This window comes from Rattus rattus, chromosome 8 (genome assembly GCF_011064425.1).
Source record: "Rattus rattus isolate New Zealand chromosome 8, Rrattus_CSIRO_v1, whole genome shotgun sequence".
In the NCBI taxonomy this organism is placed as follows: Eukaryota; Metazoa; Chordata; class Mammalia; order Rodentia; family Muridae; genus Rattus; species Rattus rattus.
In genome coordinates, this window is record NC_046161.1 from 40,410,057 (window position 1) to 40,427,182 (window position 17,126).

A 17,126-nucleotide genomic window follows, 5' to 3' on the forward strand; every position below is an offset into this window, starting at 1 on the left:
AGTAGAGCGCTTGCCTAGCGAGCACAAGGCCCTGGGTTCGGTCCCCAGCTCCAGAAAAAAAGAAAAGAATAAAAAAAAGAGTGGAGAGTAGAGGCTGGAGAGATGGCTCAGCGGTTAAGAGCACTGACTGCTCTTCCAGAGGTCCTAAGTTCAATTCCCAGCAACCATACGGTAGCTCACAACCATCTGTATGGGATCCAATACCCTTCTGAAGACATACACACATACATACATATATACATACATTCATACATAGATATAATCTTTAAATATTAAAAAAAAAGAGTAGAGAGTACACAGCAAAAGGAAATCTGTCACAGGGTCTAGACAAAATTATAGACCAAAGCTATAGATCTTTAAGATCTCACGTGCTCCCTGTCCCCAAATCAGCTGTGAAGACTGTGGCAGAGCCAGCGTTGCATGGGCAGGCTGCCAGCTGTTCTGATCACTATCAACGCAAAGGACAATGCTCTGCTGGGAAGACTGCAAAACTGAGAATGATCAGTGTGACCCATGTCCTAACAACTCACCAGATTCTCAACGGAACTGTCCGCCCTCCAGACCCTCTCCCTAATGCTCCTCTGCACGTGGAGGCGCACAGAACTGTCCACCCTCCAGACCCTCTGCCTAATGCTCCTCTGCACGTGGAGGCACACAGAACTGTCCGCCCTCCAGACCCTCTGCCTAATGCTCCTCTGCACGTGGAGGCACACAGAACTGTCCGCCCTCCAGACCCTCTCCCTAATGCTCCTCTGCACGTGGAGGCACACAGAACTGTCCGCCCTCCAGACCCTCTCCCTAATGCTCCTCTGCACGTGGAGGCACACAGAACTGTCCGCCCTCCAGACCCTCTCCCTAATGCTCCTCTGCACGTGGAGGCACACAGAACTGTCCGCCCTCCAGACCCTCTCCCTAATGCTCCTCTGCACGTGGAGGCGCACAGAACTGTCCGCCCTCCAGACCCTCTCCCTAATGCTCCTGGAGGCGCACGAACTGTCCGCCCTCCAGACCCTCTCCCTAATGCTCCTCTGCACGTGGAGGTGCACAGAACTGTCCGCCCTCCAGACCCTCTCCCTAATGCTCCTCTGCACGTGGAGGCACACAGAACTGTCCGCCCTCCAGACCCTCTCCCTAATGCTCCTCTGCACGTGGAGGCGCACAGAACTGTCCACCCTCCAGACCCTCTCCCTAATGCTCCTCTGCACGTGGAGGCGCACAGAACTGTCCACCCTCCGGTTAGCGCCTCACTTTGGGAATGAATCGGTGATGAGCTTGCTACTTACTTTTTACTTAGCATTATACATATTTACAACACCCAAGTCCTTCTCAATAAATAAAAAGAATGTTAAATGACTATCACAGAATGCACAGTTGAGTTTTCAAGCACCTGATTTCAAATAACTTGGAAAATGAGAGTGCAGCCAAATTCAAGGTCCATTTTGCTTGTTACAGTATTAAGAAGAGGACATGATCACTAGATAATTCTTTCACAAACAGCATAACCATTCAAAACATTCCCATGACCTCAGTTTACGGAGAAAAAAAATGCCCCTCAGGATATAAAGCAAGTGAACCAGGTTTTAGAATAACAGAAATCTTGGTCCTGGAGCTGTGGAGAGGTTCATAGCAAAATATTTGCTATGTGAGCATAACAAACTTATTTTGGATCCCCAAGATGCCTACAACTCGGCATGCAATGGTGCTGTGCAGTAATCCCAGAACACAGAGACACACAGACAGGCACACACACAGAGCTTATAAAATATAAATAAAAATTATTAACATACTTGGAACCCAGCTAGTTAACAATGTGACTTCTTTTTTGAGGGGCAGAGGTGCTGGGGCCCGAGCCCAGGATGGAACCACTGATCCAATCCTCAGCCATTACTTATCATTTCAGAACAGTACCAACTCTCTGAGCTTCTTTCTTTTGTGTCAGGTAGGGTACTAAGAATACTAAGTTACTGGGAATTCTGACGTGTGTTTCTTTCTCACATACAAGCAATGGAGCTGGCCCTCCCACACAGACATACATGCACACAGGATCATACGTGTAGCAGAAGCATTTACCTTCTGCCCTTCTCACAGAGCTTCTCGATTTCAGCTTTCAGGTCCTGCTCCTTCTGCAAGAACTCCTTCTTTTCTTTCTCTATCTTCTTCTTGGTTTCTTCTCGCTTTATGGTCACATCCTGAATGGCCTTTAGTATCTCCTAAATCCCACATAATTACAGTCATACAAAGAAAGAAAGAAAGGTTAGCTTTCAAGTGTTTTGGGTTTTTGTTTGTTTCAATCTGAAAGTGTGTGTGTGTGTGTGTGTGTGTGTGTGTGTGTGTGTGTGTGCGCGCGCGCGCGTGCGCGAGCATTGCTAGGGTTCTGAACAAGAGCCTGGTATACATTAAGCAAGCATTCCATTACTGAGCTACATACCCAGCCAGCCCGACAGGTTTTGTGGTTTGGTTTGGTTTTGAGATAGGGTCTAACATAACCTAGGCTGGGCTTAAACTAAATATGTAGACAAAGCTGGTCTTGAACCCTGATCCCTTACATCTAGGTCTACTTACTTGGATTATGGATATGTGTGGGCACAGTGTTATTGTGCACTGTGTAAAGGTGATCCTTTATTATTCAATGCTGATTTCTTTGCCCGCATATCTGCTTGCAATCCAGACGTGGCACTGCAATGCTTATTCTAATTTTTGTCTGAATGTTGTGTAAACATTGCTCCCCATTTATTCTCTGATTTGTCAATAAAAGCTGATCAGCCAATAGCTGAGCAGAGAAGAGAATAGGGCTGGTCTTCTGATCCCAGCCAGGGGAGGGGGAGAGATAGGAGAGAAGATTCGGACAGGAGCCACCATGAGAACACACTTGAAGCAGAGAGAGCCAGATCAATATTAGAACGCAAGTATCTCGGGAATTTTGGTTGGGAAGCAGTCAGATTAGTTTAAAAGATTAAAATAGATTAGTACTGCTCAGTTATTGGGTCATAAAGCCTGATTAAATAAATCTTATAGACTCTGTCTCATTATTTTGGTGGTAGTTGGGATAAAAAAATATTACTTTTAAAATTGCACTAACAGATATGCACTTCCACGCTCGGTGGTTTTGGTATTTTGAACATGGCTTTACTATATATCCTAGATTAACTTTGTGATCCCTATGTAGCATGGCAGGCTGGCCTCAAATTTGCTGCACTCAGTCTCTCTCAGCATCCTAGCAGCAGATGTGGTTGAGCCACTACTCCCAGCCTGAAAGTTTATTTCAGTGATTATACATCCATATGCTGACTTACTGGAATCAAACAGAACTAAAAGAATCAATTTCAGGGCTGGAGGGATGGCTCAGTGGTTAAGAACACCGACTGCTCTTCCTGAGGTCCTGAGTTCAATTCCCAGCAACCACATGGTGGCTCACAACCATCTGTAAAGAGATCCGATGCCCTCTTCTGGTGTATCTGAAGACAGCTACAGTGTACTTATATATAGTGTACTTATATATAATAAATGAATAAGAAAAAAAAGATTTATTGAAAGTGTAAGTTGAATAAACCCTTTCCTCCCCAACTTGCTTTGGGTAAAGGTGATCATCACAGTGACAGTAACCCTAAGACATTTGCTGTCTTACAATATAACAACAGGAATAAATACATGTATGAGTAAATTCATAAGACTGCACAATACAAAGTTCACCACCTGTGACAAGTATCCCTTTTCTCTGTGCATAAAGGTAATCTCTGTGCTAAAGGATTTGAGTTACGTTTTCATATTTTGTTCACTGTTATCTGTGTGGTGCCACTACTTCTAAGTATTATTCGTGCTATATTCATGGCCCATTTTTCCAATTCTAGTGAGGCCATTTAATAGTCATTTTGCATCTTGTTTTTTTCATTCAGCATAACTACGTTATGTCAATAACTATAGACATAACTAAATCATATGGATATTTCCAGGATACTTAACCATTCTGTTAAAAGTTCATCAGGTTGACTAAAACTTTTTTTAAATTTATTTATTTGTTTTATGTATACGCGTATACTGTAGCTGTCTTCAGATATGCCAGATCCCATTACAGATGGTTGTGAGCCACCATGTAGTTACTGGGAATTGAACTCAATACCTCTGGACAACCAGTCGGTGCTCTTAACCACTGAGCCTTCTCTCCAGCTCTGACTAAAACTTTCTTGAAACTACTTTTCCAATCTAATGTAAAGGTGGCCGAGACAACCTGTAGCCCAGTCTGGCCTCATATTCATGATGTAGCTGAAGATAACCTTGAACTCCTGATCTCCCTGTCTCTGCATCAGAGCACTGGATTATAGAAATATGCCACTTAAGGTCTTTTTTATTTTTAAAGATTTACTTATTGTACGTATGTGAGTACACTGTAGCTGTCTTCACACACCAGAAGCAGGTATCAGATCCCATTACAGATGGCTGTGAGCCACCATGTGGGTACTAAGAATTGAACTCAGGACCTCTGGAAGAGCCGTCAGTGCTCTTAACCATTGAGTCATCTCTCCAGCTCACCGCTTAAGATTTTAAGCAACAATGCACTGAACATTCCCAATGTGCACACACAGGTTTGCATCAGTAGAATGAACTCCCAGTAAGACTATGTGGTCACATTATGTACTATGTATTTACAATTGTAACTGATAGATCTTCCTGTGTGGAGCATCCCAGCTCACAGCCCTCAACAGCTCACTTTCCGTCACCCATGACCACGCTCTTTCGACTACTTATTTACATCTTTCCCTTGCATTTGAGGTTTCTACTTTTCTAATTTATTTTTTTCCAGTTTTTAGAGGTAGATTTAATATAAATGAAACTAAATTTTTACATGGGACAGGAGACTAAATAAGTCAATAAAGTCAACAAAATATTTTAAGTAAATAATCTTCTTTGTCTATAAACTAAAATAGAAGAATCTAGACAAAATGACCTCCATGCTTTTTTTTTATACTTGAAGTATTTTTTGAAGATTAAAAAAAAAGTTCTCTGTGTATGTATGTGTCTGTGCACGTGTGAGTGCAGGTGTCCACAGAGCCTAGAAGAGGGTGCTGGGTCCCCGGAAGCTAGAATTACAAGCAGTTATAGGTTGTGAGGCACCTAACAAGGGTGCTAGGAACGTATCTCAGGTCCTCTTCAAGGGCAGCAAGACCATCTCTAAGTAGCTAAGCCATCTCTCCAGCCTTTTTTATATTAAAATTTGGTAACCCAGGGATGGCAGTCTATGCAGGAGGATCTAGAGTCTGCAGTCTCAAAAATAAACCAAACCCAAGAAATACTGATTTCCTTTTTTTGAAGTTATTTATTTTATGTGAGTACACTATAACTGTCTTCAGGCACACCAGAAGAAGATATCAGATCCCATTATAGATGGTTGTGAGCCACCATGTGGTTGCTGGGATTTGAACTCAGGACCTCTGGAAGAGCAGTCAGTTTTCTTAACCACTGAGCCATCTCTCCAGCCCCGATTTTCTTTGTTTTTAAAGAAACTATTTAAAGTTTGATCAGAGATGGTTATTTTACTCATTAGCAATGTGTGTGTGTGTGTGTGTGTGTGTGTGTGTGTGCCACGTCTAAACACATACATACATACATACATACATACATACATACATACACTTTTTCCTGAGGGATGGACTATTTTTCTTTCATGCGATACAGTCTCACTACATAGACCTAGCGATGCCACAAGGACTGGAGCTTGCTACTTTGACTAGGCTGGGCTCAGACTCACAGGTCTCTGTCTCCCTTTGCCTTCAGAGTGCTGTGAGTGAAAGCATGTGCCAACTCTTATGGCCATATATAAGTAATTTTAAATGTACGCTCTTCATGTTAGAGAAGATACACAATACCTATCTGAGTTACAATTCTTTTCCTTCCTTCCTTCCTTCCTTTCTCTTTCGTGGTTCTGGGAATTGAACCCGGGTTGCTGAGTATGCTAGGCAAGCGCGCTACCACTGAGCTCCACCCCAATGTCGGTGTCTGCAGACTACCTGGTGATTCTTCATCTCTTCTTCCCTCCTTTGCTGAAGCTGCTTTAATTGCACTTGGAGCTGACTCTCCACCTGTCTCTGCTTGTCCAGGACTTCTTGGTAACGTTCCTTCAGCAGAGTTCTCTCTGTCATCATTTTGTCCTATTGAGAACAACAAAAGTTTCATTCCCAACTTTATCGTAAGAAACATTCAGCAGTTTTTGATTGCTTTTGGAAAGGGTTTATATAGCTTAGTAGCCTCCATCGTATTATGTTGCCAAAGATAGTCTTGAACTTCTGATTCTCCCACCTGCATCACCCATGCATGGCAATTACAGGTGTATACCACCATACCGAGTTTATGCTGTACTAGGGATTGAACCCAGGGCTTCCTGCATGATGGGCAAGTATGCTATTAACCAAACTGTACCCCTAATCCATATCTAAGATGTGACTACACTGTCCAATACAATAGCTACTAGCTGCATGTGGCTATGTAACTTTAAGTTAATCAAATAGGATAAAACAGAAACACCAGGCCTTCAGGAGCCTAGCCACATTTCAAGGACTCAAATGCCACCTGTGACTGGTGGCTACCATACCAGAAAGCAGAGATGGAAAACAATCCAGCCTCTGACGCACACTATAAGTTGCTTCCCACAGCAACAGCAGAATGGAATGGTTCTAATAAAGTCTGTAGGATCCTCAGAACATAGCATATGTCCTGCATGACCCTTTACTAAAAAGTGCTTGCCAATCTTTGCTTTTGAGAAAAAGAGAAAAGGGGCATCTTTTTATCTAATGGGAAAAAGACAGTGAGAAAGAGAAAGGACAGAGCTGGATACCCACTCAACAGGACACATGCGCGTGCACACGCACACACTTTGTGTACACAAGTACAATATTCTTGGAGGCTAGAAAAGGGTGTCAGATCCTCTAGAGCTGGAGTTATAGACAGTTGTGAGCTGTCCAATCTGGGTGCTGGGAACTGCCCTCAGGTTCTCTGGAAGAGCAGTACATTCCTTTAATCACTGACCCCAAGAAGGCTAGAGATGCTGGATCCCCTGGAAGTGAGATTACAGCAGCTATGAGGCACTGCATGTAAGTGCTGGGATGAACTCAGGCCCTTTAGAAGAGCAGTGGTGCTCTGATTGTCAAGCTATCTTTGCAAGCCACTCCTGGCTTCTTCCATGAGCTCTGGGGATGGGCCTCAGCTCATCAGGCCTAAGTGGCAAGCACGTTTCCTCACTAAGCCACCTCAGTGGGCCAAGGGGATTATTTTAAGAGAGATGAATACCTTCTACCTAAAATTGTATTGGTTTTGTTTTATTGTTATTTTTAGGAACAACCAGGCCTTTGCAACCAGGCTGATCTGGAACTCAAATTGCAGAGAAGGCGAACTTAAACTTCTGATCCTCCAACTTCAACTTTCCAAGTGTCTATCTGAAGTTTAGAAACCAATAGTTCCTCGGTTGCCACCCTTGCTCAGTAATCGTGACTTTTTTTTTTTTTTTTACACAACTAAACAAACAACAAATAACTACTACAGCAAGATCCTTTCTCAGAAAACAAACGTAGGTGGGAACGTAATTTAGTCAGCGCCTGACTGCCAAGCTCAAAGCTCTGGGCTCCATCCCAGTACTGCAGGAAAGCAGACATAATGTCTGCACCTGGAAAATCCCTGGTATTCAGAGGAGAGGAAGGACAGGCTGAGGCCAGCCTAGGCCTTGAGACCTTTTCCCCAAAATAAAAATAAAGCTCCTCAGAACCACTCAGTCTGTAACCTCCCAACCTGTAACCTGGGGGGCTGAAGTGGCAGGATTATAGCCTCAAAGCCAGCCTGGGCTACATAGTGAGACTTCATCTAAACTACAACAAACTACCAAGGGACGGTAAAGAAAGTGATACAGACGAATGAGAACTGATAAAGGGACAGATGCCTGAAATTGTAACACAGTAAGTTAACTTAAGCCTAACATCGAGTCTAGAATATAAGACCCAACGATTCAAAGCCAGTGTACTGAGAACGACTTATAGTGTACCCAAAACATTTTATTTGGTTTACAGAGCCAGCTCTTTAGACAGCTTCCTCTCATGTATACAGGCTGGCCTCACAGCTGAGATTGGCCTTGCCTCTACTTCCCAAGTGCTAAGATATAGGTATGCACCACAATACCCACAGAGGATCAGCTTTAAAAAAAGAATGGTGCCAGGCCTGACGGTGTAGGCCTTTTAATCCCAGAACTTTAGGCAGAAACAGGGGCATCTCTTCAAGTTCAAGCCATCCTAGTCTATATAGCAAGTTCAAGGTTAGCCAGACTTACACAGTGAGACCCTATCTCAAAAATTATTAAATGAATAAAAATTAATTTAAAAAAACTGATGGAAATGGGGCCTATCAAAGTAAAAGTAACCAAGATAAGAGGGGGGAAATTTACAGGAAAAGAATACGGCTAAAAACATGGGGATATTTCATCTGCAAAGGTTTAAGCTTGAAAGGTAAGAACGAGCACCTTTAACCACAACCCTCAGGAGGCAGAGGCAAGCCAATCTATGTAAGTTTAAGGCCAGCTTGGTCTGAACAATGACTTCCGGGTTAATCAAAACTATACAGTAAGACTCTATTTCAAAAACAAAACAAAGTTTTACATTAAAAACTTCACAGCACTTAGAAGGTGAGGGCAGGAACATCAGGAGCTAAGGGTCACCTCCTACATTGTGAACTCAAGGTCAGCCTAGGCTACATGAGACCCTGTGTCACGCAGAGCACAAGTCCCATGTGGAGGCTCACTCCCGTAATTACAGCCATGACATGGAGGACTGCTATGAGTTCAAGGCTGGCCTGGCTACAGAACAAGTCCCTTGTCAACACAGAAGTAATGGACATGATGGTGCAAACTTCTAATCCCTGGATTCAGGAGGCAACACTCAATTTCTGAAGCAAACCAGAGCTACATCATTTGAACGCCTATCTCAAAAGAAAGACATGAAAACAAAACAAACAAACAAAAAAAATGACATTCTAAATGATGTGTAGATAATAGTAAACAGAAAACAAGTTCCATTGCTAAACCCAAATAAGGGTGCAGCAAGAATGACAGAGGCCCTGTCCTCCCTCCAGAGCAGGATTGGCGTAAGACAGACTGCTAAAGCGTAGCAGGCTGGGCGAGGCAGTCCATTCCACCATCCGGGGTCTTATGAAGGAGATTTGCACTTTTCCCAACAAAGATGATGATGCTTCTACATTCTGTGCTCCAACTGCTTTATGTGACAATGACATTTAAGTACACACTTACCAGATTCTTTTCAATATCTTGGTCTGTGTTTACTTCTGAATCTGCTGTCTTAAAGTCAGTCTACAAAAAAGAAGAAACAGTCATACTGAGGACTTTCTGTCACTTTAACATAAATAGAGTCATTCTAGCTATTCATCAGAATCCTGCAACATGGAGCCAAGCAGCAATGGAGTTCTCGTAGACACTCCATCTTTGTGTAGACTGTCCCACAAAACAGTCACCACCTGCCTAAGAGAAAGCCAAGGGTTCTGAGAGGATAACTGCTCCTGAAATGTGTGTGCCCACAGTTCTTCCCACAACATAGCACCTCAGGCACCAGAAAGCAGGATACGTTTACTTCTTAGGATGCAGACCAGACAAGTAACAAGGGCAGAGATGTAAAGTATGATGCTCGCTGGCCAGCGATGGTATACGCCTTTGTTCCCAGCATTCAGGAGGCAGGGGCAGGCGGTCTCTGTGAATTTGAGGTCAGTCTGGTCTGCATACTGAGATTCATGGCAGCTAGTGCTACACAGAGAAACCCTGGCTTGGAAAACAAAAAAATACAAGGAAAAAAATGGAGAGGATAGATACTAAGGATCCACACCAATCAAGTTCCATCCAAAGAGGTCACACGGAGGTCATAATAATCCCGGCATGCTATGCAATTAGACACTGGCTTTCTTGTTTCTGCCACAGCAGAATAAAACCATTACATGACGATATATGCAAGCTGTGTGATGACTACTAGCAAAAAAATGACACAATGCAGTTCTCTACCACGTAAATGGCTCCTTCCCGCCCCCAATCCCATTTTAGTAGTAGAAACGTGATACTTGACCTGCACAGCAATGTTCTGAGAAAGCTTCAAGGAAGAGCTATCCTGATCATCATCCTGATCCACTCTGACTCCTTCAACCCCATTTGCGGGTGGTACTACAGGTCGGAAGTCCAAGCCTGTATCCCTGCTACCTTCTTTTAGGATGGAGGCTGCTGGGCATTTCTCTTCAGAGCAATTCCTGGAGGCAAGTTGCTTTGAGTGGCACCCTGCCTTAAGAGATCGAGCGACTGGATGGAGGCTCTCCCGGAGGCTCGTGTCCCCCTCCTCTCCTGCTGGGTTGGTTAAGTCCTTCAAATCAGACTGAGACCCACTGCCAGAAAGACAAAGGGCTGTGGCTACCAAGTTTTCTCCTAAAACTTCCTGGTGCGCTGCTGAGGTATCACCCACTGACGGACCAGGGTTCTGTTCTGGATGTTCCAAACGGGCATTTCTGTTACTCTCCTCGGTTATCATTTGGCTACTTACACTCGGCGGAGACAAGTTCTTCTGTTTCTGGGCAGAGTCTTTGGGGCTATCCAAAAAAAAAAAAAAAAAAAATTTCTGGGATGAGGTTGTAGCTCAGTGGTATGTCACCTGATTAGCATGCCTCAAATCCAGAATTTTGTTACTAGCACCGCAAAAGAAGGGGATTTCTTTCTTTCACTTTTGAAAGATTAAATATGATATTTGTTTTTCAGTGCTAGGGATTAAACCCATGTTGGACAGTGCTCTACTAGTGAGCCATATCCCCAACACAGCCACTAGAACAAAACTAGAGGTTACAGGCCTTCTCCACCATCAGAACACACTATCCAACAATTTCCAGGTATTCCAGCCTGGGAGGTGAGGTCTTGAGAAAGCCCTGGGAGTGGCCTATACTAAGTTCTTAAAAACAAGTGACCCTCAAGATCTAAAAACAAATGCCCAGTGCCAACAACTGTTGTGAATAGGAAAAACAGCACAATGCTAGACAGTAGTTACACATACTAACTTAGTTATGCCTATTTTCATAAATATTTAGATTTGTTTGTTTGGATAGGAGCTCACTGACTGGCCTTAAACTCAAAGATATCTATCTGCCTCAACCTCCAAGTGCTGGGATTAAAGGTCTGCACCATCACACCTGGCAAAACATTGTTTTTATTCCAGCCTCATGTTCCACAAAAATAATTTTACTAGTCCAGCAAGATAATTCACTAGGTAAGTATTTGCTGTGCAAGCCCTAATGATTTGAATTAAGTCCTTGTAACACACAGTGTAAAACTCCTAAAAGTTGTCCTCAGCACGTGCATGCACAATGCACACACGTGCGCGCACGCGCGCGCGCACACACACACACACACCCACACCCACACACACACACGCGCACACTTACTTGAATTAAAAATAATTGTCCTTTAAACTCGTCACATAGATCTTTGAACAAAATCACTATTTGAGTCAACAGTTTGCCAGAGTAGAGTACCACCTCAAGTAGTTGAGAGTTAAATTTCACTTTATTTCTTTGTGATAGCATCTTGGTATGTAGTCCTGGCTGGTCTGAACATGGTACTCACATATAGCCTAGACCAGCCTCAAAACCATGGCAACCATCCTACAACTGCATCCATGAGCTAGGGATTCTAGGCATAAGCTACCATATTCAGCTTTTATTTAAGGTAAAATTTTAATTCATAATTGAAGTTGTCAATAGAAATTTTATTCCATATTATAAACATACATATATTTAAGATCTGGGATGGGAATTTTATCATTTGTCAAAGACATTTAATGTTTAATTTTCCTTTCACCCCTAGGTCTAGGGAATGAACACAATTGCACAGGCTAGGCACACACTGCTCACTAATCAAGAGCCGATATACTTCTTTTCTTTTCTCTTTTCTTTTCTTTTCTAGATCAGGTCTCACTATGTAGTCCTGACTGGCCTGGCACTCATATTTAAATAGATCACACTGGGTCTTGAACTCTTAGAGACCCTCCTCCCATCTCCCTCTTGAGTGCTAAAACTAGCAGGTACTCTCGAATTTGGCCAATGCACTACATTTTCCAGAGAACCTTAAAGCACACTTAGAGTGACATCCAACATTCACAGCCAGTCTTTTGCTCACAAGTTAAGTCTATGTTAAATTAGGGGCTAGAGAGATGGCTCAGTGGTGAAGAACACTGGCTGTTCTTCCAGAGGACATGTGTTCAATCCCCAGCACCCACATGATAGCTCACAGCTGACTTACTCTAGTTCTAGTTTAACGCCCTCACACAGGCACACATATAAGCAAAATGCCAATGCACATCAAGAAAAAAATTAGCTGAACATGGTGGTGCTTGCCTTTAATCCTAGTGGACTCAGGAGGCAGAAGCAGGAGGATCTCTGTGAGTTTAAGGCCAGCCTCGTCTACAGAGTAAGTTCCAGGACAACAGGAACTCAGAGAAATTCTGTCTCAAAAAAACCCAAAAATTAATAAATACAAAATGTAAACATCTGTATCAAATGTCTTTGCTGTCTTCCCTCCCCTGCCACAGTGTGTAAACAGTCCGTCAGCTCACCCTTTACGTATCCCAAGTGAGCACGGACACAGGTGAAGTGCTCTTCCCTCAGAGCAACTGACTGTGTGCTACAGAAATCGTTACAAACACACTCAGTCATTTATTTATTTATTCTTTCCTAAGACAGGTTTCTCTGTGTAGCCCAGGCTATCCTAGAACTCATTCTGTAGACCAACCTGGCCTCAAACTTGCAGATCCACCTGCCTCCGTGTCCCAAGTGCTGAAATCAAAGGCATGCACGATGGCCTGGCTAGTTTTTATTTATTTTTTCAATGGACCAGTAAGTTGAATTAGAGTTAATACAGGAGCATGGATGAAGGGTTATTTACAGAAGGAGCAAGGCCACTTAAACTTTCCCTCCTCCAGCAAACATTCGGTGATTCTTCTTGAAAGTCAGCTGTGGAATGGGGACAGGGAACTTAATTATAAACCTGGTCATATACGATACCCAGGCTTAAATCCAAACTTTACAATTTACTAGCCTCTAGACAAGTTATTTCATTTCTAAAGTAGAAATAGTACTGTCCACCTAACAGAGATCACATGCTGTTAGCTGCTATTACTACTACTGGTAGGTCATGGCTGCTTTTATTTAGAAAATTAACACAAGCAGAAATATCCAAGTTTATGGTAGGCTTGCATTTCCCCTATTACTCATTCACTAACAAGTACCTCTTATTTTTTTGTTCATACATTGTCTATTTATTTAGTGACAGAGTCACAGAGTCACATGTAATTCAGGCTGGTATTGAACTAGGGTAACCGAATATGACCTTGAACTTCACATTCTCCTGCCTTGACCCCAGAAGTGCTAGTGTTACAGTCATGTACCATCACACCTGACTCAAAATTCTCTTTTCAAAAACAAATATCTACTGACTCTTAAGTCAGAGTTCATGAGTTCAAATCCTGACTCCAACACAGTTTTGTACCTTTGGCAAGTCACTCACCTCTCTGAGTCTGTTTCCTCACCTGTTATAGGAACATTAACACCTGCCTTTGGGACTTGCATGAGGGTTGAATGTGTAAGTGTGCACACAGCTGTTGGTATAGTGTTACCTATTATATTAGGTCCCAGGTCCCCTAGTCATTTAGTTCAATATTGCACATAAGAGTGTATTAGACAGTCTTAAGAGGCAAAGTTAGGAAATTAAAACCCCTGCTTTCAAGACTTTGGAGGAAAAAGCTAAGTGTGGTGTCCCACACACTTGGGAGGTGGAGACAGAAAGATTAGCCTTGGCTACATAGTTTGAGGCCAGCCTGAGCTACAAGAGAGCCTGTCTCAAAAGTGAACTGCAACAAAGAGTCATGAGGCCAGTGGCTCGGTGTGTGAAGGCACTAGCTTACCAAGCCTAAGCACCTGACTTGGATTCCCCTGGACCCACACGGTAAAATTAGAGAACCAATTCTAGCAGATTTTCCTGATTCTCACGTGAAAACTGTGACATGTATGTTACACACAAACACTACATTTAAAGACTTGAGAGGCAGAATCAGACAGATCTCTGTAAGTTCAAGGTCAGCCTGGTCTACATAGTCAGCCCTAGGTCAATCAAAGCTACATAGTGAGACCTTTCAAGAAGAAAAAATAATTGATATAATAAAAAACAAATTTGATGGAAGAAAAAGAATAAGACATTTTAATTTAAGGCATATAGCAAAATACACATGAAGCAGTGAACAGTGAGATATATCAACAAAGATATAAATATGAATAGATACACACATAATCTGTGATTGTTTGTTGTACGGATATATCTGTCTATACAACCAAGAATCTTATAAATGAATAGACGGCTCAGTAGGAAAGGTTTTCCACAAAAGCATGGTAACATGGGTTCAATGCCTAGAATCCACATAATAGCAAAGTACCAACTCCACAAAGCTGCCGTCACACCTCCCCACCCATCACGCATAACACACAATAAACAATGATTTGTACAGACATAAGTATGGACACACACACAGGGTCATCCCTTTAATCCCAGTAATCAGAAAGCAGAGGCAGGTGGATTGCTCTGAAGTTGAGTTAAGCCTGTGAATTCTAGACCAGACAGAACTACAAAGGGAGACCTTGTCTAAAAATGAGCATGATACACAAGAATGGTTAAATGAAAACAGAGTCTACGTAGGACAAAGCAAGGAAATATATGCATTTATGCTGTGTTGATACCTGTCTTAACCTAGCATGCCTACCCAAGTATCAGTTGCCATGTAGGATACCATACAAAAGCCAAGCAGTCCCTACTTAAAAAACAAAACAAAAAATAATCTGAGGGAGGGGAAAAAAACCTTAATCTGCAGAAGTATCACTAGAGCTCCAAAGAGGAAAGAATAGATGCTCAGAAGCCCATCTCAAAAGCCCCTTACTCAAAGAAGCCTTCTCCTCAAGAGTCTGCACATTACCTTAGGCCATCTGGGAGAGCGTCATCTGACTTGGAAGCACAAGAAGCAGACGATTCCGAAGGACTCGGGGCTCGGGCCCCAAGGCCAGCTACCTCAGAGGCCGACATCTGCACTCTGGACATTCAGAAACAAATGAAACAACACAAGTTACAAAGCTGGTAGCATTCCTCTGTACAATGCCCATTGAGTCGGTCCCTCCAAACACCTAAGAAAGAGTACTCTACAGGGATAATAAAAACCACTTCCTGCCGAAAGTCTCAGCACCAGCCCTCAGGAGCTGTCATATGTACGTAAATATCAGGAGTCTAAGCAAAGACTTTACTTCTGTTCTTGACAGAAATGCAGTCATTTCAAATAGATGATAATCTTGATAGGAATTTTCTGAATGGTCCACATACTTACCTTGTCTACTACCATTTATTAAAGCTGACCCTTTTGACCAAGAACCAATTTGTTTAAATCCCTTTTGGCTGTTGCAGTCAAAGCATTCTCTATTAATTTAAGTAATAGGGTTTCTGTGTTGTGTTTCCAAGAACAAGTCACCCTGGACCATCTCTGTGGGCTGTCTTTTAGCCTGTCGGTTTTCCTTTCCTACAGATGGGAATATCTGGTATCTGGCAATGCCCCACTAGTAAGTTACCATTGTGGCAAAACAGGTGACTACTTGGTTACTCCAGGAGAAAAGGGAGATGCTGAAATACATGGTAACTCAAGTAAGGGAACCCAAGAAGATGCTTTTTTACATTTTTATTTTTAAGAGCATCTTTTTTTGCTACAAAATAAAACTCCGCCTTCTATGGTGACAAGAAAAACTACTAGGTGGTGAAGGTAGGATCAGTTCACATTCCTGCTTTTATTTTGACAGCATCACATGAATACCTCTAACCCAGAAGAATGCACAAGAACAGAGACTGAGTTAGGCTGAATCAGTCACAGCTCAGTGTCTCAGTTTCCTCTCATAATAAAAGCTCCTGGGTGAAAATGGGCCCTGAAACGCCATTATTGCATCTCGGATGCAAACATTCTGCCTCCAATAGGGTCGAGATCATTGCCTTCAACAGGGAACAAGGTCTGGGTCACCGTTGCCCGGTAAACGAAAACCTTAGGGCAAGGGTCATACGTTTAACTCCGCAGCTAGAGCGCAAAGCGAGAGGGGTGGGGGTCGCACATCTGGCTGGAGAGTCCCGTTTACCCAAGGGAATCCCGCAATCCAGTGATGGTCACCAGCCAGACAGCGACGCAGAAGGGGACAATGGGGGGAAGCTTCGCCCGGTGGTCACCGCCACTCTTCACTGGAAGCTACCGCTACGCTGGCGCCTGGCACTGGCCAGGGCCACCTCCACCCCTTCCCCTCCGTCCTCACCGGCCGCCAGCACTCCCAGGCCGGGCTCCCGCCCACGTCTCCGCCGCCCCCTCCCCGCCCCCCGCCGCGCCCCCAGGTCCCGCCGCCCAGACCCGCGCGCCGCCTCGCACACACCTCCCGCGCCGCGCCCCCGGGGAGCATAGCGGGGGGAGGGAAGGGACGCACCTGAGCGGGCGGAGAGGGGGAGGGGGCGACCAAGCCTGGGGGAGGGGTCGAGCGCCGGCCCGCGCGCGGCACCTCCCACTTCCGGCGGCGCGAGCGCAGGGGGCGAGGCCGGGGCGGCGAAAGGAGCGGCCCCGCGGGGTGTGCGGCCGCCACCGACGGCGCCCTCTGGTGGCAGGCACAGGCAGCGCCCGGGCAACGGGGCTGCTGAGGGATAGCCCTGAGACCCAACGGAGCCCGAGGGAACGCGGGCCAGAGAGACGGCGGCCAGATGGAGGCGGGAGCCTCTCTGAGGAGTTTATGGGGAAAGAGTCAAGGCTATGGCAGTCCGACGGAGAAGAGCCGCGAGGGGTGTTTGGAGGTTGAAACCGAGATGGTCCTTACAGAGGACGCCATGAAGGACGAGGGCCCTCTGGCAGAGGGGGTCCTGTGGCGGACGACACGAGGACTCGGGGCGCCGGAACTCCCACACCCCGCACGGGCCTGTGGCAGAAGCGGTCGGCGGGCGTCGGCCCAGCGCCCGGAGCTCTGCCCGCTGGTCAAGAGGCCGCAGGCCCAGCCGCTGATTGGTTGCG

At 44.5% G+C, this 17,126-nt stretch overlaps 1 protein-coding gene across 7 annotated transcripts in view; it reads right to left on the reverse strand.

The window, feature by feature from the left end:
- Positions 1 to 17,091, reverse strand: part of Rnf214 (ring finger protein 214) — a 34,841-nt gene extending 17,750 nt beyond the window's left edge. For 2 of the 7 annotated variants that reach the window (XM_032909502.1, XM_032909500.1), the window contains exons 1-6: positions 16,555 to 17,091; positions 15,027 to 15,140; positions 10,098 to 10,608; positions 9,278 to 9,337; positions 6,003 to 6,143; positions 2,071 to 2,210 (exon numbers count right to left, since the gene is read on the reverse strand). In XM_032909502.1, coding sequence (XP_032765393.1) covers positions 2,071 to 2,210; positions 6,003 to 6,143; positions 9,278 to 9,337; positions 10,098 to 10,608; positions 15,027 to 15,133 — 959 coding nt within the window. In that variant the 5' untranslated portion in view covers positions 15,134 to 15,140; positions 16,555 to 17,091. Of the gene's footprint in view, positions 1 to 2,070; positions 2,211 to 6,002; positions 6,144 to 9,277; positions 9,338 to 10,097; positions 10,609 to 15,026; positions 15,141 to 16,554 lie in introns of those variants that run through there. The other 5 variants (XM_032909504.1, XM_032909503.1, XM_032909501.1 and 2 more) reach the window with 4 other exon arrangements.
- Positions 17,092 to 17,126: the final 35 nt, after the last annotated feature.